Here is a 19,015-nt window from a genome sequence, read left to right on the forward strand (position 1 = left end):
ACTTCTCCATCAAATCTGTCACTCAACTGTTCGGGTCTGACCATTGCCTTCACCCCTCCCGGTCATGGCTTTTGGTATCTGCTTGGCCTTGGCACCAGACTTTTTGGACTTTTTTTTTTTTTCGAGGCAGGGTTTCTCTGTATAGCCCTGGCTGTCCTGGAACTCACTTTGTAGACCAGGCTGGCCTCGAACTCAGAAATCCACCTGCTTCTGCCTTCCAAGTGCTGGGATTAAAGGCATGCACCACCATGCCCGGCTTTTTTTTTTTTTTTTGACTTCTTTTTCCTATACCTTCTTTTGTTTTGAAATTCAGGTGTGTATTTATTGAGACCCCCACCACTTACCCAATACTATTCTGGCTGCCAAAAATAAAACAAAGCAAAACAAAATTCAATTCCTGCCTTATACACCTTTTATTCAAGTAAGGAGAGAACAAAGACACAGTTTCTGCACATATATGCAGATTAGTGCGTCTGTGTGTACTTCCACATTCATGAATACATTTGGTTATATATGTATGCTCACACATATGTATGCACAGGTAGATGGGCTCCCCACACCCATCCCAATGATTCTGGGTGTTCAGGAAGTAGGGAGAGGGATTGCCGCAGGATATTTGATCACTCTTTGAACCCCAAGAATGTATACTGGGAAAACCTGTTTCTAGTTGTGGTGTGGCGGAGCTTTCTGTTTACTGTAGACAAGACTGAATAAAGTCAACCATAGGTCAAGCGGTGGATCACTCAGCCAGTTGACAGGGAGTGAACATAGGGAAAGAAACCATAGAGAGTAAGAAGTCAGGACAGATAGAGAGACACACAGGAAGTAGATAGGAGGGACATTCAGCTAGGAAGGGTTTATAAGACAGTGTGGAGAAGGACTGTTTTGTTTTGTTTTGTTTGTTTGTTTGTTTTTCCCTTCTGGGATGTCAGTAGAGGTCACCTGGGTGCTTTCTCTGTCTCTCTGAGCTAGCAGGCTTTCACCACAGCATCTGGCTCCTGAGTCTTCATTGATAAAACTGAACGTTTGGGATTAAAAAAAAAAAAGAGGTAAAGAAAGTGTTGCTATATTATGAGATGGGTCTAAAGGACTTCACTGACAAAGTGGTGTTCCGGTGGAGAACTGCCAGGACGAGGCACCAGCCTTACAATGTGGTGACGTGGGAAAGGATGAGCTAACGAGAGGTGTCAGTGGTGTCTGTGTCTCCTACTATTAACCACTGTTTTTAAAAAGTCCAAAATAGAGTAAACATAATAAATATGTTTAGGCTTATTAGTCATGGTGAAACTATATCTAGATTTAATAATTTTAAATATTTTGCCATATTTCCAAACCACCTGTAGCAGCTTGTGTTCTCATGCTAATTATGGTACCCAAACACCTGTTTGCAGTGTCCCACACGTAGGACTAAAGGAAGCCTGTCCTCAGTTGGTTTTCAACTGGTCAATAAAGTTACCAGTGGCCAATAGTTGGGCAGGGGGAGAGAGAGAGAGAGAGAGAGAGAGAGAGAGAGAGAGAGAGAGAGAGAGAGAGGCAGGACTTTTAGGATTCCTGAGAAGGGACCTGAGGAAGGAGGAAGAGGGGGATTCCATCTTGCCACAAAGAGGGGGGACCACACTGGAAAGGTGCTGGAGGGAGAGACAGACGTGTAGGTACAGGATGAAAGTGGCCCCAGGAGGGCTGCCCAGCAGGGTCCAGGGCAGCAAAGATAAAATATATAGTAAGTATTAATTCAGGAATATCAGAGAGAGTATGTGTTAGCCACTTGGAGTTAGGGAGTGGCCCAACCATTGAGCTATTTAAAGTATTTAAAAAATAAAGCTGTGTATATGTGTCTTTCGGGAATCCAGAACATTCGGGTGAGTAGCAAGGAATGCGCGCACCCACCAGGGAGTTTAGAGCTGATTAAAATACTACCACATTAACTACCAATGCGTTATTTATTTATTTATTTATTTATTTATTTATTTATTTATTTATTTAATTTTGGAGACAGGGTTTCTCTGTGTAGCTCTGACTGTCCAGAAACTCACTTTGTGGACCAGACTGGTCTCAAACTCAGAGATCCACCTGCCTCTGTTTTCCAAGTGCTGGAACTAAAGGTATGTGATGGCATGCTCTGGTCCAAAGCATTTTTTAAAGATTTATTTTTTTTTAATTTTGTGTGTGTGTGCGCGCGCGCGCGCGCGCGCGCGCGTGTGAGTGTAAACATTCATATGTAGATGCTGCATGTGTAAATACAGCGCCCTAAGGTTCTGGAGAAGGTGTTAGATCCCCTGGAGCTGGAATCACAGGCAGTTAAGACTGCTGAGTGTGGGTGCTGAGAACGGAACTCAAGTCCTCTATAAGATCTGTATGGGCTCTTAACCACCAAACCTTCCGCTTATCCCTGCTACAAATGCATTTTTAAAGCAAATCCCAAACAGCATGACATCTCACCCATTGATCTCTGAATATGAGTCTCCAAGGAGACAAGGTCATTTTCCTACCCAATGTTAGTCCCATTGTAAAACTTTCTAAGATCTTGTACTAGCCAGTTCATATTGAAATATTCTTTTAAAATGTCTAATGTCATGCCTCATCTCTAAAAAATAAAAAAAAAACAACCTCAAAAATAGAAAACCCTTAGTGACTTATTACTCCCCAGTAGTGTCTCCAGTGTTAAAATCAGAATCCCACCTGTGCCAGCGTATGAATGTACTGTAGAATGGGATAAAATACATTCATTTCAGTTCAACAGTTGGGAAAGAAAAATTACTGCTTTGGGAAATGAGATAAAAACAATACATGGCAAGAGCATGTGTGGGCTACCTCAAAGGAAGAACAGGGATAGAGGCAAGGAAGGAACTCACACTTTGTAGTCCCTACACAGCAAGTAGCAGCTATGGAATATCCACAGAGACTGGTCTCGTGTATCATGGTTAAGGGCCAGAGAGCACCCCTGAGTGGACCAGCAGTCCTGGGAATTAATCACTGTGAGGATTTAGAGCCCAGGACTAATTCTTCCCAGTGAGAGAAAGCAGCAGGGAAACAAGAAAAACAGTCAATAATGACTGGATAGAGAGATTAGTGGACAGTTTCATTGTAATGCATCATAGAGATTGGTTTGATGGCTCTCGGTGTGTTCAGAGGCAAGCTCGGGGCCTGGAGAAATGGCTCAGCAGTTAAAAGCATCGATTATTCTTCTAGAGAACCTGAGTTCAATGTCCAGCATCTACACAGGGGCTAACAACCATCTGCAGCTCACGTTCCTGGGCATCTGACTCCCTCTTCTGACCTCCTCAGACACAGGTGTGCATGTGCAGGCAAAACACTACCTAAGTGGGATAAAATATGATGAAATAAAGGCAAACGAACAGTATTTAAGGTCTAGTTTTCTAATAAAACTTACAGACATGAATTTGCTCACATATAAATGATTATTATGTAGCTAAAATGACTGGCGAAAGTATACTCTACCTGTCCTAATTAGCTTTAAACAGCCAGCTAAAGGCAGTTTAGCATCTTGAGGAGTTGCCCAGATCAGGTTGGCCTGTAGACATGTCTGTGGGGGACTGTCTTGATTGTTAATGGATATAGGATGCCCCAGGCCACTGGGCAATACCATTTCATGGGCAGGTAGTCCTGGGTATAAAAAGGAGAGCCGACTATGAGCCTGAGAACAAGTCAGCAGGCAGCTTTGCTCCATGATTTCTACTTGAGTTCTTGCCCTGACTTCTCTCAGTGTTGAGCTGTGGCCTGGAAGTGTAATCAAAATAAATTCTATGATGCTTTGGATAAGAATGTTTTATCAGCAACAGGAAAGTTGTCTGAATTCTACATCAGGGGAGGCTGAGGGTATAGGCCATGGTAAAGTGTGTGCTTGGTATGTATGAGGCTCTGGGTTCTGTCCATACCACCAATGTAACCAATAGGATTTACAAACTCGTTAGGCAACGGTGCTTCTCCCTCACACAGGTCACTATTCTCCAGCTTCTCCAGCAATGGGCTCCACACTGGTGTCACCCTTCCCTCACCCTTGAGTCCCTCACAGTCAGGTGGCATGTGTGTCGTGTGTCCATCCCTGAGGTTAACAGAGGAAGTTGGACTTGATCAAACAAGTAACTGCTGAAGAATGAGAGCAAAGCACACACTCTGTTCCCCAGCAAACACCTAATTATAGGCTAACGAAGCAAAGGCAGAGCTGAGGATGGTCTGTCAAGTCTTCCTCCTCTACAGCTAAGGTCCCTGATCGGAAGCAACTTTTTAAGTTGATCCAGGTACACAGTTAGAAGGGTCTGGAGCAGGATGGAGGGTGGGAGATGGATTAGGATGAGCAAAGCCTCTGTCTCTCTCTCTCTCTCTGTGTCTCTCTCTCTGTCTCCTCTCCACCCCTCATCTCTGTCTTTTGATCAGGATTTGTCTTGTTTATAATGTCATATTTAGCAGTCATTTCACTTTGTAAGTCAAGCATTGATGTTGGATTTGTATAAATTCTCCTTGTTGTCAGACTATACAAATCTCCTCCTGTGAGTTATTCTTGTGGTTTCATGAGCTTATCCTTTATTCCAAATCATCCATTCATCTGTAATCTGAGTAAAGTTATCACTGACTGCATTTGTAAGTAATAGTTAGACTCTGGATTACTTCAATTTTCTAAAATAAAGTGGCTTAAGACTCCGGGTGAGGCAAGAGATGATAGTTAATGTTGTACTTTCCCCATTTTGTGTGTGTATATGTGGTACACATGTGTGTATGCATATATATATATATATATATATATATATATATATATATATATCCATGTTGAGGTCCAAGACTGATGTCAGGAATCATGTCTAACTGCTCTTTCCACCTTCCCACAGAGGCAAGAACTAATCAGTCAAGCCCAGGCTTGCCAATATGGCTAGCCTTGCTAGACAGCTTTCTCTGGGGACCCCATCTTGGCTTTTCAAGGCTAGAATTGCAGGCAGGGCATCATGCCCACCTGGGGTTTCTGGGATCCAAACTCAGGTCTCATGCTTGCACAAAAAGCACCTTTACTGCCAAGAGCCACCATCCCAGCATGTTTCTGTTCACTCTTACATCCTTCCCTCATCCTCCTCTCTAACCCTCGAATCCTTTCCTTCTCTCCTCCTTATGCCCGATAAGATCTTGTTTTGATCTGGGGTTTTGTTATATAATTTAGTTCACAAGGGAGACTTCTAATAAAAGAGGTGGAGTTTTGCCCTTCACTCAAGTTCAGATTATAGGTATAGACACAGGATAAGAAAATCCTGGTGCCAAGTGCCTTCACCACTGAGCCATCCTACCGGTCAAGAATGTTTAAAATTTTAACGTTAGAGTTTTATATATACAAATGGACAAAAAAAATATCTTATTCATTCTGAAGTTTCAAAATAATAAAGACACCTTAAAATCTTTTAAGGTATCAGAATATTTTAGAGCTGTTCAGCAAATGTACTTATGGATTGATGATATTTTCTTCCAGTCACAGAAGAATTTAGTACTCTCTCTCTCTCTCTCTCTCTCTCTCTCTCTCTTTCATTCTGTTGTCCCAAAGGAAGGTCAGATTTGTCCACCTGTGACTAGGTGGCCTAAGGATAAGGACATATTGAAGATGTGGTATCAACAACGTGATCCTGACAGTGCTGATGAACACTCTGCAATGTGGCTGTCCCAAAGGAATGCAGCTTGTCATACACACGGAACGCATACAGCCCTGGGACTTGGGACAGAATAATAAAATAGACAAATCTCTGCCCATTCAACCAAAGGGCAAAAGAGGAAATATTAAGTTCAGTCCATGCTGGTGTAATACACTAGCTGATTTATTTTTTTAATTCATATCATCACAAGTCATATTATATAGACAATGAAAATAAATCATTGTTTCCATCGACTAAAAAAAACCAAAAACCATTTTTTCTAAAGAATAATAATGGCAGCTCTTGTCTCATAGGAGGTACCAGCATATTAACAGACAGGGATTAGACATGAATGGTACCTGCTCAGGAGTGAGCAGATAAACGAAATGAAAGGAATCACAAGGCATGGACCTGGGCATAAGAATGAAATATGAGTGTGATAAAGATGACATTTAAGTCAGCGAGGGAAAGGAAGAATTAATAAATCAAGCTGAAGGCTCGCTGTGAGTAAAAACATAAAGCTTTATTCTCACCTCATACCTTATTGGAAAATAAATTCTAGATGAATTAAAACTACTGAAGTATATGATCAAACTTATGGGCAAGCATTTGAGATGGAAATCTTTCCAAGTATGCTTAGAAGTAACATAATGTCAGATAAGATTTCATAAATAGTAAAAATTTGGCTTAAGAATTCAAAAGAGCCCATATATAATTTCTTTTAAAAAATAGATAATTTAGATACAGATGTCAGTATAAGCTAATTTTACCCAGGGGCTCATGAGGCCTGTGACAGAGATTATGGAGGATATATAAAGCATATACTCCTGTGGGGGAAGATATCTGGATGGTGAGTGGAGGTTATATAAAGCATATATTCCTGTTGGGGAAGATATCTGGATGGTGAGTGTTCAATTGATGGCTTCCTTTTTTTGATGATGTTCTTATTCTTTGTTTTTGAAATGATACAATTCTTCATTTCCTAACAAGCAAAATTAATATAGCTATCAAAATTACTTACTGGTCTGATTTCTAGATATTTCCTAGAAAATCTTACTTAAAAACATCAGTTATTAAGTAAAGATGAGCGTCTCATAAAACACAGCATCTCATGGTTTCCTATCACAGGGCATACATAGCATCTCAATATGCCATACGCTGATCATTTGTCTCCTTAAAGAATTTGTTCACAGTTGCCACGTAAAGTTATGGTGTGACTGTGTACTCCTAAACATCTCAGTGGGCAGGAATATTCAACAAACATCCCAGTGCCCAAACCACTGCCTTGCTTTCTATTTATTGGTTTTGACAGGAGACCAGTGGCTCTGTCTAAATAATTCATATCTCAGTGCATGACAACAAGCATCCGTAAGCCATTGGATATGTGGGTATATGTGAATACGGATATGAGAAGTATACAAAGGACATTAAAATTGCATCTTAATAGATAATGAAATCCAGCTTTAATGTTCTTCTATTTGTCTTAGAACAGAGAATATTTGCTTTCTCCAAAAGTGTCTAAGATTATAAATTAGTGAAACAAATGTCAATGACCGATATCTTTCCTAATATTTTTTACTTTAGAGAACTTACAATCATCACTTTAACATGACTCTAAATAGTCCACATCTTCTGTAGCCGATGAAAATGTACTGAGAGTAAGAGATACAGTGGTGATAGCAATTGGCACCTGTCTAGACGAATCACCTAAGAAAAAGAGCACCCACTTAAAGAAGAACGGTTTCCCAGGAAGATCCTTGTCCATGGAAACAGACAGCCCTGGGGTTCATTAGGCTCTCCCACTTAGCAGACAGTATACCCCTGAGCCAGCTACTTGCCACTGTGAGTTTCTTTCCGGACTGTGAGATGGGGAGAGGAATCTATCTTGTGATGGTTATTGAGAGCTTATATGTAAAGTCACAGGCCCGTGCTAGGTCCCTAAAAGGAAACTGTGGGCTTTACTGATTGGAGGATGTGGAGGCTCCTGTGACGTGGGAGGAAGCTAGCAACTCTCCTCTGAGAAGCTCACACAGGAAGGAATTCAACCTAAGTGCATTTTCCTCCGCTGAGGGGGTGACCACCAACCTGGCACTTGACTGATGGTGGGAAAGACGACTCTCTCACTACTCAGCTGAGTCAACAGTCAGAGCCTTTAACGTGAAACTCACTCCCTTCTGGCGACTGCAGTAATCTCATTCCCCAGTCAGGCATCTGCTTCCTTCTATGGAGACCAGACAGCAACTTAGGAAGGCTGGACTCAGAACAAAGAGAGACGGAACCACAGCTGCTTTAAGTGGGCACAGTAAAGCCTCTTCTTATCAAAATTCTCAGATCCCCAGTGTTTGGAAATGGATACTCCCCTGGGTGGTACCTTATGCGCACTGCCATGTTTGGAGCTTTGGGTCTTTCCTTTTTAGTTTTCAAGGCTAGCTATCTGTGCTTATTCTGTCTACTCCATCCTTTCCCCTGAGAGAGGAAAAGACAATCGATGCATTGTACTCTGTTTACTAAACTAACATCACCTTCAGCCCTGCCCATCCCTGAGTTGCAAGGTTACCATGGTGTAAGTGTTGTGTGTACCTTTGATAGCCAGTCTTAAATACTGCCTGATGCTCAGGTTGACAAGTCTGTTGTGTTTCCTGAGTGTTTCCTCACATAAAATGAAGTCAATTTTCCCATTGTTTCTTTAAACTGGATGGATGGATGGATTGATGGATGGATGGATGGATGGATGGATGGATGGATGGGAAGATAATGAATGGATAGACGGAGTATGTACAGAATATGTACAGCCATGCTGGTCAGCAGCAATGAGTCCTTGGCATCTTAGCTGGCACTCAGAATGATGACAGACACAAAATGAACATGGTCTCTGAAATGTTCACTCTGTGGCTTTGAATGCAAAGACCACAAAGGCAGCGCACTACACTGAGGCTGGGGAGGGGAGAGGCTATTGGCCAAAGCCCCCACTCTTACCAGAAAGTTCTCCTTTTAACCCATAAGTAACTGAGTTCTTAATATATGTCTTTCTATCACAGGGGGTGAATTGCCCGCATGCTGGGCCAGAGACCTTGCTCTCTCCAGACTGGCCTGGCCTTATGCAAGCCTGTTAGCATTTGTAAACCCCACCTCTGTAGAAAGGTAATCCAAATTTTAGCCCCAGTCCTGCCTGGGCAATGTTGTCAGAAGACAGTGTCAGCATTTGAATACAGCGCAGGCTGCTCCAAAGTCAGGTCTGGAGATGGAGTGGAGAGACAGACAGAAATGGCCAGCGGACACCCCGCTGCTCTTCTTCCTCTAGAACACATGTCTCTGGTTATTGTGCTTGGGGAACTCACAAGCACGTCGGGCAGATATAGGTCAGGCTGCTCTTTGAAATCAGGAGCCAGCTTGCTCACGATCCTCGCTTGGAGGATTCATTTAACACAACCCGCTTTTCCAGAGAACATGGAAGAGTAAAAAAGGTCCACTCTGCTTCAAAGAATCCCGATAATGCACACGCAGCGGTACCCCATCAGCCCATCAGCAGACCCCTCCCAAGCAGCCCGAGAAAAGCAATTCTGCACACGCAAGATCATGGCAACTTGAGGCCAGTGGGAGGTTTTCCTTTTTTAAAAGCCCAGGAATAGTCAGACAGAAAAGCAGCAACTCTGGGCAGGTCCTTGGGCATGGCCACATTATTATCTGAACATGCAGAAAGCAACATTCAGCCACCAGTCGGGGGCATTTGTGACAGTGACAGAGCTGCTCTTCTAAGGCAATCAATTACAGTGCTTAAGCACATTATGTTTTAAAGGGGGGAAAAGTCACAACTCCCCCCCTGCCCTGCTTGCCTCTCTTTTTAATAAGGTACAGTAGACATTGAACCAAGTCAAAAAAGCCAAGTTTGACCAATCGCTTGTTCTAACAGAACATCTCTAACATTGTGAAGTCAAAATAAAATAAATGAACAATCTAAAGCATGCAGGGTGGTTCTTTTATTAGCTCACACTGCCTCATCCCCCCTCCCCCACCCCCTTTAACAAGAAAGATTCTTTTTTCACTTTCAGAAAGTCCATTATGTTAAGCACAGCTTTTGGAGCCTCCGAACGAGATACACGAGAGAAACAACTGGGACCATGTGGGGCATTCCAATGCAGCTTCTCTAGGTATCTACCATGTTGCAACAGGAGCAGTGCTCATAAAAAGCAGGATGCTGTTAACGGTGCCTGAATTTGAGAAAAACCACAAGGAAAGGCAAGAGCCCCTCTCCTGGCTGTGTGGGGAAAAGGCTGGTTCCGGCAGCACGGCGCCTTGCCTCCGGGCTCTGAGAAGTGTGGTCTGCAGGGCTAATAACACACAGGTTCCTGGGATGGCCGCTTACCTTGGAATGCTGAAGCAGCAGTACCTGCTCGTCAAGCTGTCGTCTCTTCCCTTCTATTTCCGTCTGCCTCTTTCTTTTTTCCTTAAAAAAATGAAGAGAGAGAGAGAGAGAAGAGAGAAGAGAGGAGAGAGAGAGAGAGAGAGAGAGAGAGAGAGAGAGAGAGAGAGAGAGAGAGGCTGTCAGAGTGGGTGGGTGTTGGCTCCAGGAATCTGAAGGCAAGGAGCGGGAGTGGAAACGGTCCACATCTGTGCAGACACTTCCAGAGAGGCTGAGCGCACGCAGCGTCACCTGCTCCACGGTTGCTGCGCTGGGTGGATTGCAGGCAGCAGCCTTCTCTGAATGCGTCTGCGGTGGGCTCCGTGAGAAACAATTTAATTCAGAAGGAAAGGATATTCACACACACACACACACACACACACACACACACACACACACACACACACTGCTGCTCTCTGTGTTGTGCAGAGCTAATTTGAAGACAAAGAATAAAAATGTCTCAGTGTTGCTACAAACTGCAGATAAGATGAGATGGTGGTGGGGATTATAAGGCAGAATTCTTCTCGTCCACATCCCATGCAGATCAAATATGGGACAATTTTAATCGTGGAAGAATAAAGCATCAAACAGGACACACCAAACAATGCAAGTGAGAGCGCTGGTCCTTGCTTAAATAAGCATCCTGGCAAAATGTTTCAAGTGGGCAGGGCTTGCTGAGGTTAGGGTAAATAAAACATCAAGGATCTGCCTGGGACCAAGTGCCAGCCCTGTCCATTACTAACCATGTGCCTTTTAAGTAGGTTTTAAGCTGCCTGTGTCTCCTGAATGGACACTGTCCAAATCCCATGACCGAAACGTATCTTATAAGTGAAATGATCCATCCAGAAAGCCTGGAACAGTGCTTTGCACACAGCAAGCATTTATTCTCCTCTGTCTGCGATTATTTGCTCTGCCACACACTCATTTCTAGGAAATGCCTAGAAACCCATTTGAAAGGGATATATTTCTACTATAACCGTTCCATTGGAGTGCACACTTCACATTTTTTTTTCTCAATACTTCTCCAGTGCAGACAATAAACAGCACAGAAGTGTGACTCATACGAACAGAGAGGCCTGCCCTTCCCCCTGCAGACTTGCCAATGTTTTGTTGCTGAAGTATACAGGAGTGTTTCACTGAGACATACTCAGCAGTAAATTTCTTTCCTTTACTCACAGATGCAGGGAGAAACTTGTTAGGCAGGACATATTGGTGTTTCATAGCACAACAGCCAAATCCCAGGGGACACAATGGTGCTGAGGTCTGGCTGCCATGTTTGATGTTAAGGGAAGCTTTGACTTTTAATGTAATGCTGTGTTTCTGGGGATGTGATCATAGCACTACTGCATATCAATGTAACATATGCAATATATAAGCTTTAGGAAATATCCGCTCATTATCTTGAGCCATATGCAATATATAAGCTTTAGGAAATATCCGCTCATTATCTTGAGCCATATGCAATATATAAGCTTTAGGAAATATCCGCTCATTATCTTGAGCCACTAGAATGCAATATCTAAGTAGGGACAGAATTTCCTAGCCAAATCAGACCTGTGGGTGTTTTAGGAACCATTTTCCAAAGGACTCCAATCAATATCATACAGCCAAATGCTACAGAATACCGGAGTATGCCCCCAAACTATCACATTTCTGACAGTAGATAGGAAAAGCAGGACTTGCTAAAAAGAGTCCTCCTCCCAGCTTCTTGGGGCTTTACAATACGGCAAGGACTTCTGTCCAGGCCCTGGGAATTCTAAGGAGCATATTTATTATTAGACTTATTATCATTGACTATCAAGACATGCAGATATGCTACACTTATAACCATAGCAAGATACAGTATGCTATGTATACAAGATACCCATGACTCAATGCGTGTTCTGTGTGTCTAGTCCTTTCCAAAACTTTACCACATGTTCCTTCTCTTGTGCCTTTATTTGTATGGAAATTCTCACTCCCAAGATGCCCTCATGTGGACAAACCATTCTCTAAATGGGAAACTTATTACCCATTAAACTGACAAGCAAGATTAGCCATCACGACATGGCCTCCACCTCTGTTCAGAGCTAGGCGTGAGAGAATCACAAGGAGCTTGAGCAGGGTACAGTTGCAGGACACATTTCGGTTCCTGACACCAGCTTACTTGGACTGCCTAGGGCTCAGTTCTGTCTCTCGCTTGGCTAAGCTTTGTATCCAGACTCCTTCTTCCCCAAACAGAAAGCAAACCGGAAATTCTTGAGATCTTCAGTCTTGTCGACCCTAGAATTTCATAATCCTGCCCTTCCCCTGAGCTCTACACTCCCATATTGAGCATCCTACACTAGGCCCTTTGGCACATTGGAGACCTAACGCTTACCCCGCAGCCTCATCTGGATTGCTGTAGTGATCTCCTTACTGGTCCCCATTAATCAAGTCCTCTTCTATAACTGCTGTCAGAGGAAGAGTCAGTCTTCTTTTATTTTGAGGGTGGCCTTTGAACTCATCATTCTCCTGCCTCAGCCTCCTGAGTGCTGGGGTCACTGGCATGTGTCTCCATACAAGGCCGCAGCAATATTCTACTATGAAAAATCCCTCCCTAGCCTTTGCCTAAAACCCAGACTGTCTGCGGCTTTAGTGCAAAGACAAGATTCCTTGGCATAGCCTAAAAGGCTCTGTCCCACAGCCTCACCATGAGGAGCAACCCTCAATCCATATTTCTCCAACCTCAACAACTCCCTGCAGTTCCCTGACCCGGCATGCGTCTTCCTGGTTTTACTCTGATTGCTTTCTCTAGCAATAATGGAGGCCTCTTACTGCTTCACTTGACACAAACTCTGCACCTTTGAAAGCACAGCTTAAATATTCACGAGGCTGTAATGACTGCCTGTTGTTGGGTTTATCTTCCTGGTTGAGCTTCCTCTGAGGAATGCGGCTAAAATGGCTCTGTAAAAGGACACCAGTTATGATTAGTCACATACCCCTGTTCATCCTTCCAGCCAGCCTTACAGAGGAGTCAGCTGAACCCATCACCTTTATCCAGTTGCAGGGCTGCTTGATGTGAGGGGTGGCAGAGTGGCTCAAATAGAATGGAGGACATGTTTTCAAGGACACCAAGCATTAGGGGGAAAAGTGAGCCCCTCCTTTCTGCTAGAGCCCCAAGATGACACTCTTGTCTGAGTGGCTGTTTTCCCAAGTCATATGGAAGTTATATATATATATATAAAAGTGAGGTCAATGCAGAGAGTAGTGGGACGAAAAGCAAGAGAGCAGGATCCTAAAACATTGTTTGGGTCCCAGGTCTACTCAGGCATAAAGCCAGAGCCATCCTTGGAGTTCCTAAACCATCAATACTGAAACATCTACCTGTGGCTTAAGCTAGCTTGGGTGACTCGTTTGTCACAAGTGAAAGGGCGCTGTTGATACAGAAACCTTGTCTGCTCCTTCCTGAAACCTCAACGCACTCTCCTTTCTTTCCCTCCTCACTAGGTGATGAGAGGTTTTCCTTATGGACAAGGTTTTTTTTTACATAACCCATGTTGGCTTTGAACTTGCCATCATTATAGCTTTAGGGATATGGGTCTTTCTGCATTAATACTTCAAACACTTCATTTATTTACCTATGTAGATATCATCACCCTCTGTTAAACTGTGAGCTTCCAGAGGGCAGGGACATAGACGGATATGTCTAAAGCTAAAGACACTGCATGATGAACATATGTGATGCACACATGCTGAATAGCTCTGAACGAACGGACTGGCCTCTTTGCTCTCCTCTGCATGGGATCCCATTAATCGACATCTCTCACTTAGATGCATTATGAATCCACATTTGTGATCAATGACAACATATACATTATTGAATACACATCAGCTGTTAGCCAATAGAACCGGATGTCATAGTGATGGAGGTATTGATCCATGAGGATCACTGTTGATGTGCATATGAGGAAAGTATTGAAAGGCTAATCTGAGAAAGAACCAGGGAAAGCCGAAGTAGGAATTACAGGGGGAGTCTGACGGACATGGTAGCAACCACTGGCCGGGCCGGTGTTTCCCAAGAGACACCTGGAATGAAGTGAACTCAATCCCTCAGGAAGGTTTCTAGGCATCCCCAATATCTGGGAGACCTCACAAGCCATGCACATTGTCTTTCTGTAAATAGTGTGCTTTCCTAGCAGGTATTTTCTTCAAGTATTGCAACTTTATAAACACGCAAAGTCTTAGTATAGTAAGGGGCATTTGCTAGTGTGCAGCACACATTGTTCAAAGGTCTAGTGAGTGTGGTGGGAAGAGTTAGGGAAACTTCTCTCTGCTTTGGGGCAACTTAACAATGTCCCTTTCACTCCTGCTACATGAAATGCTGTCTGGGCACTGGGAAGGCCAAGGCGGCAGCTGGAAGCTTGGGGAGGTCCTGTTATTACTTCACTTAGCAAAAACTCTTCAAAGGCACCGCTTAAAACATCCATGAAGCCCTAGTGGCTACCTTCGGATTGATCATAAGCTCATGAAGAGCAGGGAGGAAGGAGGAGAGCTTGAATTGGCAGAGTTGTAAGAAGCAGATAATGAAGACTTTATCCTAACTTGGGCTAACACCCAGCGTTCCAGGGCCTAACAATGAGAAGAAGCCAGAAGACACACTCAACAAACTGTATCTACCCAGAGATTTCAAAATTTACATAAGAGAAGAAAAATACAAGCCGCAAAAAGAAAAAACCAGTAGGACAGAAAAAAAAAACATTACAAATGGTAAGTGTAACATTTCTTCCTCTGACTGCTCAAGAAAAGCCTGCTGTCACTCCACCCATGATGGGCTAAAGGGGATTTCTGTGACCCTCTCCTCTCACAGAGCCAGTAGCCCCGACTTCCTGCTAGCTGGTGCCCAGGCTTTCTGCAGCCCAGAACAGAAAAAGAGGCACAGTACTGAAAACTGCAAAGAACAGTTTTAAATAGCTTTTTCCCTTTGGGAAGGCAACGGGGGTGGGAGGGATGCCACATAGGAGAGAAGGCATGGAAAGTAAAGAAGGAAAGGGGCTTGAAGAGAGCCTGGCATTCAAGTATAAGGTGGGAGCAGGCTGGGATGTAGCACAGCGGTAGAGTGCTTGCCTGGCATGTATGAGGCCCTAGGTTCAATCCCAGCACCGCAAAACAGCACATATGAGTTGAGATGTCTGATCAAAGTTCTAGGAAAGATGACCTCAAGCTACTCATTTGTGATGAAATCATTCTCTGAGGCTGTGTCCCACCCCCAGCCCCCAAAGATGCTGGATGCTGGAATTACCTTGCCAACTAGACTGTGTCTCTTTGTAATTTTTGAGAGGGAACTCGATCACCAGGCCACCCAGGTTTTATATAGGTTACACTAGGACATAAAATGTCACCTGAAAAATTAAGGTATGGAAAATCAACATGCAAATCGGAACTGGAGGAACTTCATCTATTAAGGACTCAGAATGTCATCCAGGCACGGTTGCATTATAATTACCTGTTTAGCACTCCTGCAGAGAGGATGCTATTTATGGATCTGATGACAGAGATGGAGGATGGGGCTATCTGAAGCAGGGTGACAAAGCACAAAATAATCAGGGAGGTGCCCACCCAGCTTTGCCCAACTGCCCGTCCAGTTAACAATGCATGACAAGCTTGCTTGGCAGACCTATCAGTATTCAAGATCAGCTATCTTGCTTCACTGCCATTAGATATTAAAACTCACTCTCTGACTTGAAGGTCAAGGTCATCAATGAAGATCTTTACTACATTCAGGCTTCTAAAGTGGCTAGCTGAACACAGAGATCACTCCTGCTTGTTAGGCCTGTGTGATGCCCATTTGCTGTGAAATGAGTAAACCAGTTGTGTTAGTTCCTCTTCTGTTGCTGTGGTGAGACACCATGAACAAGGCAACTCTTACAAAATAAAGGTAGCTAACTGAGGGCTTGCTTACAGCTTCAGAGAGTTCGTCCGTGTTCATCACAGTGGAAAGCAGGCAGGCAGTGCCGAAGTAGTAGCTGAGAACTTTACATCATGATCTGCAGGGACCAGGCAGAGAAAATCTTCCCCCCCCCCGCCCCCAGCCCCCAGTGTGACATACCTTCTCCAACAAGGCCACACCTACTCCAACAAGACCACATCCATTCCAACACAGCCATACCTACTCCACCCCAACAAGGCCACACCTTCTAGTCCTTCTGAAACTGTGCCACTGAGAACTAAGCTTTTAAGCATACAAGCCTATGAAGGCCATTCCATTTAAAACTACCACATCAATCTTTGGGTTTTTAGATGGATGCACTGAAAATTAAGATATATATATATATATATATATATATCTTATTATATATATATATAATCCCACAAAGATAAGAAAAATTTCCACCAGAAATGTTTTAAAATAGTGACCTTAAAAAGTCTGAGGGAGGGCTGGTGAGATGGCTCAGCGGGTAAGGGCACTGACTGCTCTTCTGAAGGTCCTGAGTTCAAATCCCAGCAACCACATGGTGGCTCACAACCACTCATAATGAGATCTGACACCCTCTTCTGGTGTGTCTGAAGAGAGCAACAGTGTACTTAGATATAATAATAAATAAATCTAAAAAAAAAAAAAGTCTGAGGGAGGACTGTAGAAAGAGCTCAGTTGGTAAAGTGCTTGTCTTATAAGCACAAGGGCCTCAGTTTAGTCTCCAGGTTCTTAGACCCTACACTTAAAAAATTTCCAGCACTGGGGAGACAGAAACAAGCAGAAAAACCTGAATCTCACAGGCCAGGCAGCATAGCTGAGCCTACTTGGCAACTTTAGGCTAGAGAGACCCTATTCCCCAGTTTCCCAAAAGGGGGTAGAGAGATGGTGAGAAACAACAGAGCCTGTCCCCTACCCCATTCCACACTCATGTTCACATACTCGAGCAAGTGTGTGTGCATGTGAGCATGTGTGTATGCACGCGCACACACACACATACACACACACACACACACACACACACACACACACACACACACATAGCCAGGCATATTCATGCACGTGTATCTATGCATAGACATTGTCCCCCCCCCACACACACACTCACAGAGGAGGGGGCTTAGCCAGAAGAACAAGTCTCTATCTCCTGTAATCAAAATTGCTGCCTGACCAGGCACCCATTCAAATTAAAACATTTTCACATGGCATGAGAAATTCTAGAACTCTTTCCTGGGGTTTAGTTCTGACTGGCATTTCCATTTATATAACTTGTCTTTTATGCAACCAATTCTGACCTCTAGTAGTTGTCAGCAGTGAGGAAAGAAAATAAATGCCTATGTGTGTGTGTGTGTGTGTGTGTGTGTGTGTGTGTGTGTGTTTGCTTTTGCTTTTGACAGAAATTATAAGACCAAAAAAAAAAAAGGACTTTGAAAAAGAAAAATACACACACACACACACACTAATTGGGCCAAACTTTAAAAGCAGCCTTTGAAAGGGAACTCTAGAAAGATCCTGCAGGGGTTAGATGAAATACTATGATTAATTATACTGAAATGTTAACATATGTAGCTTATTAATGTCAAGTCAAATGCAAACCGCAGCAATTTAGTTTCAGATCCTTTGTAGGCACTTTAACACACACACACACACACACACACACACACACTGAAATAAGTATATAAATAAATATAAGTATTTAAATAAATACAAAATTAAAGTATCCCAGGGAGAATGTGTGTGTAGACTTATGCCAAAACGATCTCTGTTTATGTCAGAGACTTGAACATGTGTGCCTTTTGGTATTCGGGGAAATCCTGGGATGCCAAGGGACAAGCGTAACAAGAGCCTCAGAACTTCCCAAGTGCCATGCGTTTCTTCAGGGACTGCCCTTCAACTATTTATATATTGATTCCTCAGACTATTCTGAGACGCGTACCTTTAGTTGCTTCAATTTTATTAATGAACACGAGCTTGGTGGGTGTGTAAAGTGCCTGGGGTCTTGTGAGACAAGCAGTGACCAAAGGCACTTGAAATGACGTCAGTCTGACCCTAGAACACTGAGAGTGCTCTCTCACTCCAGATCAGATAATACACACTACCTGGACATCTCCACACGGGGATGCAAGCACCTTCCAGAGATCGTGAAGATCCCACACATTTCTGATTGTCAAAACTGCCACCCCTGAAAATAGGTGTGAATTGTTTTGTTTTGTTTTTAATAAAATTATGAAGCATTTTCAGTGTTAACCACAAATGGGACAAAGCTGTGTTGGAACAACCAACAATACATGGTGAACTACAAAATGTCCGTTTCCCCCTCAAAGCAGATGCTGTGGCAGACACTTTCAAGGGATCCAGGGGCCTAATAGAGCCAATGTAAAATATGTCTATTCCATTTGAATGTTTCTTCTCCAAGGGAGGGAATATGAATATCAGAATATGTCTCCCTAAAATTAGATGCTTGGAAGAAGGGATAGAGCATTCAGATAAGCTGGCTATCTTGTCTTAGGAAGATGGGCAAGCCCGAGAGAACAGGAAACACCTTGACACTGAAGGGACTTCATAAAAATCTCAGAGCAGCTTTGTTATGCTCCCATCCAATCTCAGAGCATCTCTGTGATGCTCCCATCCAATCTCAGAGCAGCTCTGTGATGCTCCTATCCAATCTCAGAGCTGCAGACTATGGGATAGTTGAGGAGAGTTAGGGTACACCAAAAGAGAGTTGTCACAGTAAGATCAAAACAAAATAGCATGTGAAAAAATAGAGAAAGACCTCTATACATTCAGACCAAGAAATGCAATCACTCAGAAATTAGCATGAATCCAGAGACATCAGTGCCTTTTCTAGAGTTGATGTTTCTTAGATGCTGACATCTGATTAGCCTTTATGATTTATAACCATTTTTGATGTAGAAAAGTATAAATTTTAGTCACTCCCAGACAAGTATTGTTAATGTTGGAAAATATAAATAACATGGGTACATGCACTAGCACACCATGAAAGAATTATACAACTCATACAAAAATAATAATAACATAAGGCAACTATTGCTTCTC

General features: G+C 43.2%; 1 protein-coding gene across 6 annotated transcripts in view; it reads right to left on the reverse strand.

The window, feature by feature from the left end:
• The window catches only part of Palm2akap2 (PALM2 and AKAP2 fusion), a 460,662-nt gene that overhangs the window by 243,921 nt on the left and 197,726 nt on the right, over positions 1 to 19,015 (reverse strand). For all 6 annotated transcript variants that reach the window (XM_085839263.1, XM_085839265.1, XM_029475715.2 and 3 more), the window contains exon 3: positions 9,991 to 10,071. In XM_085839263.1, coding sequence (XP_085695389.1) covers positions 9,991 to 10,071 — 81 coding nt within the window. The remainder of the gene's footprint in view (positions 1 to 9,990; positions 10,072 to 19,015) is intronic.

The sequence above is a fragment of the Mus caroli genome, unplaced genomic scaffold, assembly GCF_978045245.1.
Source record: "Mus caroli unplaced genomic scaffold, Mus_caroli_1 scaffold_6, whole genome shotgun sequence".
Classification (NCBI taxonomy): domain Eukaryota; kingdom Metazoa; phylum Chordata; class Mammalia; order Rodentia; family Muridae; genus Mus; species Mus caroli.